The sequence below is a fragment of the Cricetulus griseus genome, chromosome 5 (assembly GCF_003668045.3).
Source record: "Cricetulus griseus strain 17A/GY chromosome 5, alternate assembly CriGri-PICRH-1.0, whole genome shotgun sequence".
Taxonomy (NCBI): Eukaryota; Metazoa; Chordata; class Mammalia; order Rodentia; family Cricetidae; genus Cricetulus; species Cricetulus griseus.
Window position 1 is genome coordinate 60,828,092 of NC_048598.1, and position 16,329 is coordinate 60,844,420.

The window sequence follows — 16,329 nt, forward strand, 5'->3', positions numbered from 1 at the left end:
AAGATGCTTATAGAGACAGGATTTCTTAGTCATTGTGGATACTATAATTCATTATACACTAGGTAGCATGTAATGATGGAGGTATCAGGGAGTCAGCATGGTTAAGTTGGGTAAAGGTTGTAGACTGCCATCGTCCTGTTGGAGCCTCATATGTAGAAAGAAGGTGAGAATGCTCTCATTTTATGAGGGCAGTGATCTCATTTACAAGGTCTGTGATGGCTAGTTTTATGTCAATTTGACACAAGCTAGTTATCAGAAAGGAGGGAGCCTCAATTGAGAAAATGCCTCTATAAGATCAGGCTGTAGGCAAATCTGTAGGGCACTTTCTTATTTAGTTTTTGATTCAGGAGGGCCCAGCCCATTGTGGATAGTTCCATCCCTGGGCTTGTGGTTGGTCCTGGATGTTATAAAGCAGGCTGTGCAGGCCATGGAAAGCAAGCCAGTAAGCAGTACCCCTCCATGGCCTCTGCATCAAATCCTGCCTCCAGGTTTCAGCCATGCTTGAGTTCCTATCCTGACTTCCTTTGATAAAAAACAGTGATATGGAAGTACAAGCCAAATAAAATAAACCCTTTCCTCCCCAAGTTGCTTTGGTCATGGCTCCACCATCATAACTAACAAAATCTTCACCTCCTAACATCATCACATGAGTTGTTAGAATGCCATTACATGAATTTTGGAGAGCCATACATTTTACCCTAACCTGTTCAAGTTTCCTTTCTATTAACCCGATTTAAAAAAAAAAAAATGACAACAATCAACTTAAGAGAGAAAGGGTTTATTCAGGTTATAACCCCAGGTCACTGTCAATCACTGAAGGGAAATCTAGGCAGGAACGAAGCTGCGCATCATGCCACATCCACAGTCAAGAACAGAGGGAAATGAATGCATGCTTACTACACAGCTCCCTTTTTTTCACTTTTACACCATTCAGGGCTCAGCCCATGCAATAGTGCCACCCAATTTGGAAGAAAAAAAAATATCCTCACACACATGCCCATGGGCCAGTCTGTCTAGGCAATCCTCATTAAGACACTTTCCAGATAGTTCTAGGTTGTGTCAAGTTATAAAACTAGCCATTATCTGTCCCCATAAAATCCATCTGCTTCTCACATGCAGAATGCATTCATTCATCTTGTCCCAGTGGCCCCAGGAATCTTAGCTCATTCCAGCACTAATTATGAAATCCAGTATCTCAACTGACTATGATCTAAATCAAATATGGATAAGACTCATCTTGGTGTGAAGTTACTTTCCAGTTGTGAATCTGTGAAATCAACCAGGTTGTATGCTTCCAAACTACAGCTGTGGAAGAGATGTCGGGATACTCTTCCACTCTCCAAGAGGAAGAAAGAGGAAAGGTGAAAGGGCTAGGTGGTCCCAAGCAAGTCTAAAACTTCACAGGGCAAATTGAGTAAGATATGAAACCTGGTGTTAGCCCTCTTTGGACCTGTACCTTGTCTTCCAGGCCCCCTAAGGCAGTAGCCCTGCTTTCTGGATCCTCTATGATGGAGACATCAGCCTGTCTTACCTAGGCACTGGCCACACAGTCGGTAGTGGCTAATCCCCTGCCTTGGCTTTCAGGGTCTGCCAGGGTGGACATATATCGCAACTCCAGAGCTCCACTAGGCAGCTCCACACCCGCAGCTCCCTCAGCATTGCTTTTTAAAATCCATGTGTAGGCAGGTCTGTCCCTACACTCTGCCAGGGCCTGTGGCAAGAGTGGCACCCTGGTGATCCCCAAGTTGCTTTTGTAGTCTTTCTCTCCTTGTTTTGTTTTCCAGCCAATCATACTGCACTGCAGTTCTGTGCAGTTCAAGAAGGCTGACAGGCTATGCTCACTCCATCATATTGTCTATGATTGTTTCACTCCCAGCTGACACTATTTCTACTGATGCAGTCCTGTCTGTTGTTTCTCACATTTATTAAGTTGACTGATCAAGTTTGCAGTTCATGCCCATGCCAACTGTTATGTCAAATGGCCACGTGAATATACCTCAGTGTTCTCTACAAGACAGTTTTTCTCATTTCGGAAGTCTTGATGAGCCAAGAATTTCCCAAAATTGAAATTGTTAACTTTGTGCTTAACAATTTTGTCTGTATTTATCTCTGCTTGCATTTACCACAGGAAGTTGGAAGGAGCCATGCTGCTCCTTCAGGATGTCCTCAGAAATCTCAGAGAGATGTAGTTTTATTGCTTGCAAGTTCTTTCTTCCAGAAATAACTAGAACATTGTCCACGCCGTTAAGTTCTTGGCTTTTGAACAAAGTGACCTTTCCTCCAGTTTCCTGTAGCATGCTCCTCGTTCTCCTTTGAAACCTTATCGGAGTGGCCTTTGCGACCTGTATTCCCAGCAGCACTCTCTTCATGATTGTGTGGATGTTCTTTAAGAAGAGAGGTGCCTTCTCTGCTGCTCTCCTTGTTGGCTGGAAATACCCTTAAAAGTCCTTTTGTGGAATTATCTAGCATGCATACTTAAACCCCCAGCCCCTACCCTACTTTACACTCAAACACTTCCAGGCAGCAACCACACTTTTGGGGCACCAATTTCTGTATAAGTAATTTGAGCTACTGCAACAAAATACCGTAGAAATAAGTAGAAATGTATTCTGTCTCTAATCCCATGGAAGTGGGCCCCACATTCATGACCTAATCACTTCCCCAAGGTCCTGCCTCCTAACACCATCACACTGAGAGGAAGGATTTCACCATAATGGGGGGGAGGGGCACAAACAAACATTCTTTAGCGATGAGTTCCAATCACATTTAGGGAAAATTCCTAAGTATATAAACATTAACATAGAAATTTCATGAAAAAAGTGAATATTGTATCATGTTTCTGTTGTTTCTGTTAAAACTCCTGTAACAGTAGCTGATTACATTGTAGTTCAAAATAATCATATTACTAAAGCCATGATCTGTTAAAGTAATAAGATTTATGTAGGTAACTTTATGACTTCAGTGCAAAGTCAAGGTACTAATCAGAGAGTATCAGCTGTGGGGTGATTGTGGTAAGATCTTCATGTTTCTGTCTCCCAGGCTCAGGTCACTGGGAGCACACTGAATGGCAGGAAGGAGAGACTCCAGGCTACAGAAGATGACAAGGAAAAGTGGGGTTTTCTGCAGTTTGCCGAAGCATGGACCCCAAGTGACAGTTGTGAAGAGCTCAGCAAGGATGCTGTGTTCACTCATGTAAGAGAATGGGACTCGTTCATTCACGTCTACTTTCTTATTCATTTATGTATATCTGTGCGTGCATGAGTGTGTGTGTGTGTGGGGGGGTGTGCGCGCTCGAGTGTGTGTGTGTGTGTGTGTGTGTGTGTGTGTGTGTGTGTGTGTGTGTGCGCGCGCGCGCGCGCGCAGGGAGAGCCCAGTTCCTTATGCTTTTACAGCAAGTACTTTACCCACTGAGCCATCTTGCCAGTCCCTTTTTTTCTTCTTTCTTAATACCTGGAAAATGTACGTTATCATTTATCATTTTAAACAGAAATTCTCAATTCTTTATGCTCTTGAAAAACTATTTACTTAAAGCCAGAAAAACTTGAAGAACCAAAAATTAACTTTGTTACTGAACTAGTTTATATTTCCCAGCAGTTTCCAAACTTAATGCTTAGTTCTCTTGAAAAACAATCAGCGTCGAATCTAACCTTCCGAAAATAATACTGGAGAAAATATTTTTATGACCTTAAAGGTGAGGAAGGATAGTGGTTTGCCTCAAAATACACAAGTAATAAAGAAACAGATGGAGGTGTGACTGCAGAAAACAAAACAAAAAACAAAACAAAAAAAAACCTTTCAACTGAGGGGCCTGAGTCATGAAGATCCTAAGTTTGAGGCCTGCCTGGACTACATACAACTTCCAGCCAGCTTGAGCTACATAGCAAAACCCTGTCTCAAGAAAAAAACCAACGAAAAAACTTTATTAATAAGTAAGGCAGACCATACTTCTAGCTGTGTGGTGAGCATAGCTGCTTTCCAAAAAAACTGGCGAGTTATCCCTGATAAACAGTTTCAAAGCGTGTGGCTGCCCTGTTCCTATACCTCCCCAGTGGTTTTAGCTCTCATCAGTGACTTTTGCCTGAATCAGTTCTGAATGATGGTTTTGATTTTTCTATTTATATCTTTTTGTCTATATTTGTTAGTTGCATTTTCCTGTAAAGAACTTTTATTATGTGGGTGTACATGTATGCATGCATGTGTGTTTGTGGTGAAAGTTGCCCAAATCTGCAAGTGCAAATGCAGTTGAAGGCCAGAAGAGAGTGGGTGTTCTGCTCTGTCATAGGCCCCCATATTCCACTGAGATACAGCCTTCTCATTGAACCTTGAATTAGATCAGAAGCCAGCAAGTGCTAATGATCCTCCTGTTTCAATACCCCATAGTGCTGGGGTACACTCACAGGCTACTATCTTTGGGCATGGGTACTTGAGATTTGAACTCAGGTCCTCATGTTTGCCCAACAATAACACTTATCTATCTCTTCAGTCCCATACTTTTAGAAGGGTTTCCTTCTGGTGAACAGAATATCTCAAATCCACATTGTTGGGGTTTTTTTTGTTTGTTTGTTTTGTTGTTGTTGCTTGTTTCTCAGTATAGGCTGGGCTATACTGGAACTTGCTCTGTAGACCAGGCTGGCCTTGAACTCATAGATATCTACCTACCTTTGCCTCATAAGTGCTAGGACTTTTAAGTTCTATGCCACCACCACCTGGCTCCAGTTTGAATTTTATTTGGACCAGACTTGGAGCTGGGCTTGTCTTTAAGGAGCTTTCTACTGCTGTTCACTACCAGACACTATTTGAAAGTCAGGATTTTTTTTTAACTCCTTTAGGATATCATTGTTTCAGGGTGCTTTTTCCGATGTGAAAAGCTACATGCAAACTAACAGGTTTTCTGTGCCCAGATAATAGGTTTCTCTGCTGACAGAGTTAGCCAGATTAAGCCGAACTGAAAAGGTATAACAACAGCTTTATTTGAGCAAAGCAACTCTTGGGTGGGTTCTTCAGTCCCAGAGATTGAGGCCAGAGAAGCCACACAACTGCACTAAAAAAGGGAGATGATATAGGTTGTAGTCGAGGGGTGATGACATGTCTGCCACAAGCTGCATTTGTGCCCAAGTATGGTCAAAGGCTGGGATGCTTAGGTGGGACTTGGGCTGCTTGCTGGTGGCAGCAGGGGAGGAAGCTGCAGTAGTCTCCAGGAATGTGGAACTGTGCTTTCTGTCCTCTTTTTTTTTGTTGGAGATTCTCTGAGACAGCAGGGTTTGGAGAAAGAGAGAGGGGCTTTCTGGATCATGCAAGGGCAATCTGGAGGTTGCAACCTGATACAAACATATATTTGCACAGAAAAGTAAATACGAGTACTTTGCATGTGCCAGTCAAAGGACAAGCCACAGAAGTCTTCATTCCTTCTACCATGTAGGTTTCAGGGACCAAACTTGGATTGTCAGAGTAGGTCACAGATACTTTTACTCACTGATTCATCTTGCCAGCACACATTTTATTTCCAGACTTATTCTATTTATTTCACTTTTGTTTTAAACTAGAGTTGGTTTGTTTTGTTCTCTTTTCTCTATGCTTACAGAGAAACTGGGTGTACCTAAAAGTGGGTCATTGTTGAATGTTTTTTTTTTTCAGCTATATGAGAAAGGTCTATTTGAAAAATCTAGAGGGATGGAGAAAGCAGTGATTTCCTTGTCAAGGTACTTTAAGTACATTTTTTTCCCCCACTTTAGATTATTAAATCCTTACTGTCACTCTCTTCCTTTGAAAACAGACTGTTTGTGGAGTTTACAGATGTGAAGGTCTTCAGTTGCTGTTCCACTCAGTGTCTTTGTGGAGGTCAACATGATGCCCCAGTCTTCATTTGTAAAGCAGATTTATTAATTTTGTTAGGAATGGGCAGAGTGGCAGGAGACAGGATTGTTCCTTACAGAGGCCTTTGATCAGAGTCTATTAACCCTGACATCGGCGCTCCCTCACATCGGTGGCCTGGTCTCTGCTGGATCAGCACCAGCTTTGAAGTGCTTTATTGTTTTTATGACTTTGTCTGCATTTCCTTTTCCACTCCTTCAGCTCTAATAACTGACTTTTAATCCTATCAAGGCCAGGGGATTTTTCTCAAAGGACGCTGCATTTACCATGAGGCAAAACAGAGCTGATAGAGGCCCCCAGCCTTTCAGAGAAAACACACATTAACTATCAGAAGCATTTTGCAATTCTTATTCCCAGCACTTCTCACCAAAGGGAATATTTTTCTTTTGTTTTTATTGAACAGTGATTAAACAGAGGCTAGGGACATAGCAAGTGCTAGCTGTGTAGCCAAAGAGAGGAATTTCTTCTCTATCCTAGCAAAAAACAGCTTTCACCTCAAAGGGAATTAAGAGAGGCTTTATTGAGATAAGCATGAGTGGCCATGGCCAGACAGCATGCATTTGGCTTGCTCCAAATAGCAAGGTCCAATGTGTGCCATGAAGTTTTTACAGTTATAGTACGAGAACAAGCCATAAGTCAAGTCGTTTTGACACACTAGTAGAACCAGGAGGCAGGCAGCTTATAGCAGAGTAGGGAAATCTCTGCTATAGTTTTCAGATGCTGTCTACTGACAAGGGCTTTGGGCTGGTGGAAGCTTATGTCATGTTTGTATATCCCAGAAAACTTCACATAAGAAGGCCAGGGAGCCAGGTATGGTGGTGGTACATGCCTGTAATCCTAGAACTCAGGAAGCAGAAGCAGAAGGGTTCCTGCAAATTCAAAGCCAACCTGGTCTACATAGCAAGTTCCAGGCTGGGCAATATCCAGCAGTAGGAGGGGATGGGGTACTAAAGATTGCCCAAGAAGCTTTTGGATCCATGTTTTAACTTTTGTCTTTCCATAGTCCGAGAAGTGCCCATCAGCCTTGTAGGCTCTTTATCACAGGTGTGGCTTTTTTTTCCGGAAACTTGGATTCTCACTGGTGATGAAAATGTCTGTCTGGTCAGATCCTATCTCCTATTTAGAAATGCAACTTTTAAGTTCCTTACTTATCAGTCATAAAGAGAATCATGTTTTAACTTTTATCTTTCCACAGTCTAGGAAGTGCTAATCAGCCCATCAGCCTTGTAGGCTCTTTATCACAGGTGTGGCTTTTTTTCCGGGAACTTGGATTCTCACTGGTGATGAAAATGTCTGCCCGGTCAGATCCTATCTCCTATTTAAAATGCAAACTTTTAAGTTCCTTACTTATCAATCATAAAGAGAATCACTTGCTGTGATTAAAAGACAAATATTCATGTTGAATTGGATCCGTGATACTATTACCCAGACTTTTCTAAGTGTAAGAATACTATAGCTATTCGATAATATAGCTTTACTAGCTCATAAAAATATTTTGCCTTTCTGTGTTACTGCCTCCATAAGAAAGATAATGGAAATAATAAAGTCATTCATTTTGAAAATAAACCACAGGGCTAGAGAGATAGCTCAGTGGTCAAGAGCACTAGCTGCTCTTGCAGAGGACCCAAGTTTGATTCCCAGCACCCAGTACACAGCAGGTCAGAACTGTCTGTAACTCTAGTTCTAGGAGATCTGATGCCTGCTTCTAGCCTCTGTGGGCACCAGGCATGCACATGGTGCACAGACATACATACAGGCAAAACACTCATACACATAATTTTAAAACTAATGAATGTTAGTTTTAAAAAAGTAAGCATCCTGGCAGTATGATATGAGTGCTAAACATTAAGCTGTCAGATTGAACATTAGAATTTGGAGATCCTAGCCTGTTATAGTGAGACCAACAAACTTATTTCTTTAACCTCTAAGTGACAGAGAATCACATTATTGATAAATGTAAAGTTTTTAGAAAACATGATTGTTTGGAAAATATTACTCCCTTATCCTTAGATGCTTTAATCTGTGCATCCAGGAAGAACTGCAGGAATGTCAGTGTCACCACTCAAGAGACGGTGGGACTGAGGAGCCAGTAAATAAGGTGGACTAAAATCTCATGCAATAGCCAACTTTATTCAGAGCCTCAGACAGTTTAAACTCTGAGGTTGAAAGGAGTCACCTGAGTAAAGTTCTCATGAGTCCAAGCTGCATACAATTACAAGGACAAGCCACACGTGGCAAAAACATATTTTTTCCATAGAGGCATATAAAGGATAGTTTAAACGTTGAACTGAATAACAGCACAAGCGATAATGAGCAGTCTGAAGTAAGCTCACTCCTATCTGATACCTCTGGGAGAAGCACAAAAACACATTCTGAGAACAGTTCCATGTTTTGAAGAAACTGAGGTCACAAGACTCTTGTTTTCTTGGTGTGTTCTCACAAGCACTCATTCACCTCACAGAGTCCATTCCTGGACCATTTTCTGACAGTCACTAACACTAAAAGTGGATGCTTAATAAAAACTCAGCTTAATAATAAAGGACAATATAGAAATCATTAGAGAAATGGGTATTGTAGTTCTTGTCTACAGAGTCAGATGCAGGAAGACCAGGAGTTCACTGTCTCTTTCTGCTATATGTCAAGTTCAAGGTCATCCAGAGCTACATAAGACTGTCTCCAAAAAAAAAAAAAAAATTCACTAGAAGTATTTTTTTTAAAATAGCATCTTATGTTTCCAAAGCTGCTCAGCTTCACTGTGTTGCCAAGGATGCTCTTGAACTTCTTATCTTCCTCACTTCACAGGTCGGTGCACCATACTGGTTCTACCAGCATCTTGCAGGCAAAGTTTACAAATGAGTATCTCATGAAAAGCTGCTTCCTATTAACCAGCCATGTCCTAAACACCCACCTATCTGCTGGATGTCCCATCTGCAGATGGACACGGTGTCATCACTGTGTCTCATCACAAAATATTAGGGACTTGTGTTTTGTTTTAAGGGGCATGGCATTGAGTTCTTTTTCTTTAAGATTGTGTGTGTGTGTGTGTGTGTGTGTGTGTGTGTGTGTGTGTGTGTGTGTGTGTGGTGTGTAATAGAGTCTGATTATGCTTGTGCTGTAGGTGCCCGTGGAGGCAGAGGCATGGGATCCTTTGGGGCTGTGTGTGTGTGCTAGAAACAACACTTGGGACCTCTCCAACAGTAGTGCTTGCTCTTAACCCCTAAGCCATCTCTGCAGCTCCCACATTTGAATCCCTGTATCCTTCTAGTACAGTGGTTTCCTAGAATCTGTACACTTTCCTCCACAACTCGCACACAGTGGCCTTCCTTCAGCTGCGTGCCAATTTTTACTCCTGTGCCAGCTCTCTCAGTGCAGTTGCAGTGGTGTCCAGAGAACCTTCAGTGACATGTGTTGTGGCTGCACAGGAGTTACTCTGCATATATATCTATCAAATTTTAAAGTAGTATTCTTTGAAGATAGAGGTATTTGCAAGAAGTATTCAGGTACTTTTGCAAAACCAAAAGCCAGAAATGGTGGCCTCTACCTATCATCCTAATGCTGGGGAAGTAAAAGCAGCAAGATCTAGAGGTTAAGGTCTCCTTTGGCTACTGAACAAGTTCCAGACCAGCCTGGGCTATATCATACCATATCTCAAAAAAGAAAACAAAAAGAGAAAATTTGTTTCCTTGGGGTGGGGATATGGCTTAGTGGGTAAGAGTACTTGTACAGACCTGAGGACCTAAGTTCAGATCCCTAGTTCCTACATAAAAATCTGGGCATGGCCCTCAACTCCTACAGCCCTAGAACTGTGGGGAACTAAGAGAGACGGCTCACTGGGGCTTGCTACCTAGCAATCCCATCTGAAAAGAGGTGAGGTCTGGGTTCGGTGAGAGACTTAGCTCAATGAAATAAGACAGAGAGAAATAGAACAGGACATCCAATGTCCTCCAGCCTTCCTGTACAGTCATGGGCATCACCCCCATGCACACATACATATGCACAAATATTACACACAAAGGCATACACTCATATATATGTTTCATTTACTACCAGTGTACATGTTTACGTGTGAACAATTGATCCCTCTTTATCTACTTTAAGTTGGTGAGAAAAATGGAGCTAGTAAAACTCAGATATTTTATTCTCATGACTTCACCTTAGTTGGGCCTTGAGTTCCTTTGAGACTGTGGAGGAAATAAAGACCTTCTTCCACAAAAAAAAAAAAAAAAAAAGCTCACACATTCAAACAAGTGTATATAGTCAGTCCCAGAGGCTGACTGTGGCTTGCAAGAACACATATCACTAACCCTTCTCTCTTCCCAACCAGCACATATAATTACCTTTAAGAAGTATCAAAGAGATTTTTCTGTCTTGTTTTTCTGTCAATCATAGCTGATAAAGGTCAAAGAAACCTCATCAGTAACTTCCTGCTCAGGTGCCCAGAGGCTCTAATCAGAAAGTTCAACTGATGCTTGGAATCAGGTTGCTAACTGATGATTGTAAAGGAATCCCCATTTCCGCCAGCCTTCTAGCACTGGCAGCCCTGCGGCCAACATAGGCTCTTGTAAGTTTCACTACCTGGGATAGCATTCCTCATTATCCAACGTAATCATTTTTATAAAATTAAGCAGAGTCCTCACTAATCATGCACACTATTCATGCACTGTTTGCAAGAATTCTATTCTTGGTGTATCCTTTGGATTGAGAAATTATTTGTTTCTAAGCACTTCCTCATTCCCGGACTTTATTTGCTGAAGTCTCAGTGGTTTCTGATCAGCACGTACACTGGGCTCACCCGTCACTACCACAAATTGCTGGTGACCTCGAGCACAGCTGACTTCTATTTCAGAGTTCAGTCTCTCACTGCTGCATAACCCTCTCAGTTCCGTCTAGCACAAAATGAGAATTTCTCAAGCAATACTTTCCCAAACTAGATATTTTTTTTTTTTTTTTTTGAGACAGGGTTTCTCTATGTAGCCCTGGCTGTCCTGGAACTCATTCTGTAGACCAGACTGGCCTAGAACTCACAGAGTTCTGGCCTCTGTCTCATGATAAATGCTGGGATTAAAGGCGTCAACCACCACTTCCCATCATTAATTCTTTAAATAGTTTTTTTTTTTTACATTTTTTTAAAAATATAGCTTAAGTAAACTGCTTACTTAACGTCGTCTATATTTGAAGGCCCTGAGAATTCATTGTTTGTGGTGTTATTTTGTTTAAGATCTAACAAATAAAGCTTTCGAGATCAGAGTGCATAGCTAGCTACACCAGCTAGTCAGACAGTGGTGGCACACACCTTTAATCCCAGCACTCAGGAGACAGAGGCCACCCTGAGCTACACGAAATTGATCCAGTCTAAACAGAGCTCACACAAAGGTGATTCCAACACTTGGGGTCCTACTTTAATCCCAGCACTAGAGAGGAATATAAGACAGGAGTTTAGAGCAGTCTGAGGGAGTCTGAGGTTGGTGGAGAGCATTGCAGTCCACTGTCACTCTGAGGTCAGGATCGCCCCCTCCCTTTGGTCTGAGTCTTGGTAGAGGTAAGAACTCTATAGTAGCTGGCTGCTTTGCTCTTCTGATCTTCAGCTTGAACCCCAATATCTGTCTCTGGGTTTTTGTTATTCATGCTACAATTGTTAGAAGATCTCTTTAAGCATTTTTGTTGGGAAGATTGCTTTCATTTTAAGAACTGTACACTTTTTTTTTTCTTTAAATGCTGAGCTGGGTAGGTACATCTTTAAAGAAAAAAAAATTATTTAAAACATAGACTGGGGGACTGGAGATGACTTGGGAAAATCAACCATGTTGGTGCAAGTATGATGACTAGAGCTTGGATCTCCAGAAGCCACTAAAAGTCAGGTGCACATGGTGGCCCACCTGTAATTCCAGCACAAAGGAGAAAGAGACATGGATCATCAGCACAGGCTAGCCAGACAGACTAGCCAAAAAAGTGAGCCTGAGTTAAGAAGAGACCCTACCTCGGTTTATAAAGCGAAGAGTGATTGAGAAAGACACCCTCCATCAATCTCAGGCCTATACACACATACATCCCATGATGGTGATAAGTATTATTAAACACAACTGGATGTATGTGATAGCTCGCTGATGTTTACTTCATATATAACTACACTGACTGTATTAGTCTTGGTTCTCTGGAATAACAGACCTTATAGAACAAGTTTATTTATATAGAAAGGGGATTTATTAGAATGATTTGTAAGCTGCAGTCCAGTTAATCTTACAGTAGCTGGCTGTGGAAGGAAAGTCCAAGAATCTAGTAGTTGTTCAGTCAATGAGGCTGGATGTCTCAACTAGTCTTCAGTTAACCCTGAGATCCCAAGGAAGTAGGCTCTAATGCCAGAGAAGGAATGGCCTTCCTAGCAAGGCAAAGGCAAGTAGGCAAAGAGCAAAATCTTCCTTCTTCCATGTCCTTCCATAGCCTTCCAGCAGAAGGTGTGGCCCAAATTAGATCTGGATTAAAGTGTGTCCTCCTACTTCTAAGATCCAGATTAGAAGTGGATCTTCCCAATTCAAATTAAGCAAAAACCTCTCAGAGGTGTGCTCTCCATTTTTGGACTTTACTTAATTCCAGATGTAGTCAAGTTGACAACCAAGAATAGCCCTCATTTTGACATATGCTTTATTTGCTCCTCATTTTAAAAAAGGCTTTAAACTGTTTATCAAAAAAAAAAAAAGTAAGTAAGTAAGTGGTGGCACATGCCTTAAATTCCAGCACTCTGGAGGCAGAGGCAAACATCTCTGTGAGTTCGAGGCCAGCCAATTAGGCTGGATGTCTCAACTAGTCTACAGTTAACCCTGAGATCCCAAGGAAGTAGGCTCTAATGCCAGAGAAGGAATGGCCTTCCATTGGTATACAAAGTGAGTTCCAGGACAGTCAGAGCTGTTACACATAGAAACCCTGTCTGAAAAAAACCAAAGAAAGGAAGGGGGGGGAGGGAGGGAGGGAGGGAGGGAAGGAAGGAAGGAAGGAAGGAAGGAAGGAAGGAAGGAAGGAAGGAAGGAAGGAAGGAAAGGCATTTAAGGAGTATCTCACTAAATTGAAAAGAAACAGATGGAGGAAAAGACTGTTTAATTAATGTAAGATCTTTATCACTTTTGTTTGATCTGGTTGCTCCCTGGTGACTACCACTGTAGTTATTTGAAAAGACAGCTAGACCAGACCAAGAAATCTCATTGAGGCTACAAGATTCTTGAACAGAACCATTGTTGATAACTATACTGTAAAGTCTTCCTTGTGTAACTTCTCTTAAATGTGAGCAGATACATTAAATAGCTTAATTAAGGCTGGTGAAATAGCTCAGTGGGTAAGCAACCCTGCCACCAAGCCTCATGAGTTTAATCCTTGGAACACACATGGTAGAAGGAGAAAGCCATCTCCTACACATTGTCCTCTTGTCCTCTTACCTCCCACATACACATACACAAAGGCACCTGCATGTACACACACACAGGCAAAGTAATAAATGGAACTAAAATACTTTTAGAAATAGCTTAAGGGTATCTATATTTTAGGCCCTGTGTGTAATTGTTTATTAGAAGGACTTTGCTTTTGTTGTGGTGGTGATGGAAGGCCACCAGCATTATCCAAAGCTTTTCACTTGAAAGACAGACTAAATTCTTTATGCCAAGAAAGGGCCACCAGTAAAGCAAACAGTGAACTGAAGAAACAAAACAAAGCAAAATGTCCTTGTTAGCCACAGAAAACTAACAGGAATTATTGTATCTAGGAGGAAAAAAAAAAAGAAAAAACCTAATGGAAAAGTCAGCAAACAGAAACTAAATTTTGTAACGCTAAAATTAATGATTTAACAAGGAAAGAAAAAATAAGGAGGAAAGCACCCAGAAAGAACAAAAGAAAAGATAGAGAAAGCAAAGTAATTGAAGGATATCAAACCTCAGAGTTGAAACTATCATGAACGGAAGGCTAAATCCTCCCCGTCCACTGTGTGGGTTCATCTGACTTCTTTCCTTCATTCAAGCTTAGTGTTCTGTCTTTATTTCACCTTTTCTTTCCTTCTCAAACTGCCTCCATGTGGCTGGGAATCCATTCCTGTTGACTTTCTCCACCTGAATCAATCGTTTCTAGATGTCCACTTCTCTTTCATTCCCACTCCCTTTCTTTCATTTATCCATATTCTCTCTCCTTCCCCTCCTTCTAAAATGTACCCAGATCCCCACATGTCTAAAAATGAGCTTATTTCCTTCTCCCTTCTCTTTTGATCTTCCAGTTAACCAGTTTATTTCATATTTTCTATTTCACAACTGAAAGCATCAGTCTTGGTATATAGTAAGCCATAAAACAAGGAGTCCAGGATGGGAGATTATCAATCATCACTTCAGGTTTCCAGCATATTTTTGTTAATTCTCACATGCAAACAAAATGTCCTGTCAAATCTTGGTGATCAGCCCCTTGTGTCCTGAGTTCCATGGCAGCATGTAGAGGTCAGAGGACCACATTTAGGAATTCCTCCTTGGAGGTTCCCGAGGATTGGACTTGCACAGCAAGCAATTTTACCAGTCCCCTCCCTATTTCTCATTCTTTATGTAAAGGAACAACCAAGGATCACTGATTGTCTGATAAGGAAATGCTAAGGATAAACAGAAGTAAGCAAACACAGAAATTGATGCTGGAGATAACCTTTTAAAAACTCTAGTCAGGATCTGGGCATGGTGGCACAGGCCTTTAGTCCCAGCACTCAGGAGGCAAGGGCAGGCGAATCTGAGTTCAAGGCCAGCCTGGTCTACAGAGTGAGTTCCAGGACAGCTAGTATTCTCTTGTTGCACAGAGAACCCCTGTTCTTGAACAAAACAACAAACAAAAAACCTCTAGTCAGTAGCTTCAGCCTGAGATGATACTGAAAATGTGAATGAAAGCAGAAGACCATGAAAGAGGAACAGGGAACAAGAAACCATGGTTAAGTTAAACGTATGACTACCAGGCTGGGAAGATGGCTCAACCATTAAAGGCACTTGCCACCAAGCCTGAGGACACAAGTTCTATCTCTGTTACCCACATGGTGGAAGAAGAGAACTGACCCCTACAAGTTGTCCCTGGACTGTCACACATGTGCTGTAACACCCAAGTGTCCACACAGATACACACGCATACACATAGTAAATAAATACATGCGATACATTTTTTTTAAGATTTGTTTTTTAAGATTTATTTATTTATTTATCATATATACAGTGCATACCAGAAAAGGGCACCAGATCACATTACATACAGATGGTTGTGAGCCATCATGTGGTTGCTGGAAATTGAACTCAGAACCTCTGGAAGAATAGTCAGTGCTCTTAACCCCTGAGCCACCTCTCCAGCCCCGCGATACATTTTTTTAAGAAAGACACATGACTGCCAAATTTTAAAGAAATATGTAGAAGAGAGGGAAGTTAAACTAAGGAAAGCTTAATATTTAGAGGGAGAAAAGGAAAATATGAGCCTAATAAGAAGACATAAAGAGTTAGATCCAAAATCATGCTAATAGGGATTCCAGAAAATAAAGACAAAATGGAAAGGAAGAAATGATCCAAAAAATCCATGAAAATTTGTAATAACAAAAAATGTTTGTTTGTTTTTTGTTTTTGTTTTTTTGTTTTTTCAAGACAGGGTTTCTCTGTGTAAGCTTTGGAGCCTGTCCTGGCACTCACTCTGTAGACCAGGCTGGCCTCAAACTCATGGAGAGCTGCCGCTTCTGCCTCCCAAGTGCTGGGATTAAAGGCGTGAGCCACCAACGCCCAGCCACTGAACAGAATTTTGAGGGATATAGCTTACATAGGTACAGATAGATGTTGGTAATTATAGGATACTAGAGATAGAAGTCAATGAAATCCTCTAAAATGTAGCAAAGGTTTTCTTTTCCCTATTTCCATTTCTGTATGTATGTGTTTATGTTATGTATCAGTGTGTTTGTATGTTTCAGATGTATGAAATACATGTGGGATACACATTGACATGCATATGTGTACGTGTAGATCTCAGAATGAATATTTTAATGCTATTTGAAAAATGTGTCCTGGTCAATGTAATGTTTTAATATGAGTGTCATGGTTTGTGTACAGTGTGTTTACAGTTTCGCCATGAAAGCATTTTTCTAGGTTCTTGATTGACTTAAAATATTATTTTATATGACTGAAATGTTTACATACGTAATTCCTTCTTTTCCCTGATGTGCATCTAAGGCAGGTAGTTTAGAAAGTATGTTTTTATTTCATAACTTTTCTAGCTAAGTTCCTAATTTCTCCAAAATGTTTGTGTTTCCTCACCCGAATACCGACTTCACAGAGCTAGCATTGGGTTAAATGAGTTGAGCCCACAATAAGAGCTAAGCAAAAAGACATAGGAAGTACATGGCTGTATTCACTCAGTGCTTTTGGTTGTGTTTATTCCACTGAGTTATATGTATTTATGAAGAGTGGCACTATAATTAGGTTCATT

General features: G+C 41.1%; 1 protein-coding gene across 6 annotated transcripts in view; it reads left to right on the forward strand.

Moving 5' to 3' along the window:
- Nucleotides 1-16,329, forward strand: part of Zranb3 (zinc finger RANBP2-type containing 3) — a 160,012-nt gene that overhangs the window by 118,319 nt on the left and 25,364 nt on the right. For all 6 annotated transcript variants that reach the window (XM_035445406.1, XM_035445410.1, XM_027417752.2 and 3 more), the window contains one exon: nt 3,040-3,192. In XM_035445406.1, coding sequence (XP_035301297.1) covers nt 3,040-3,192 — 153 coding nt within the window. The remainder of the gene's footprint in view (nt 1-3,039; nt 3,193-16,329) is intronic.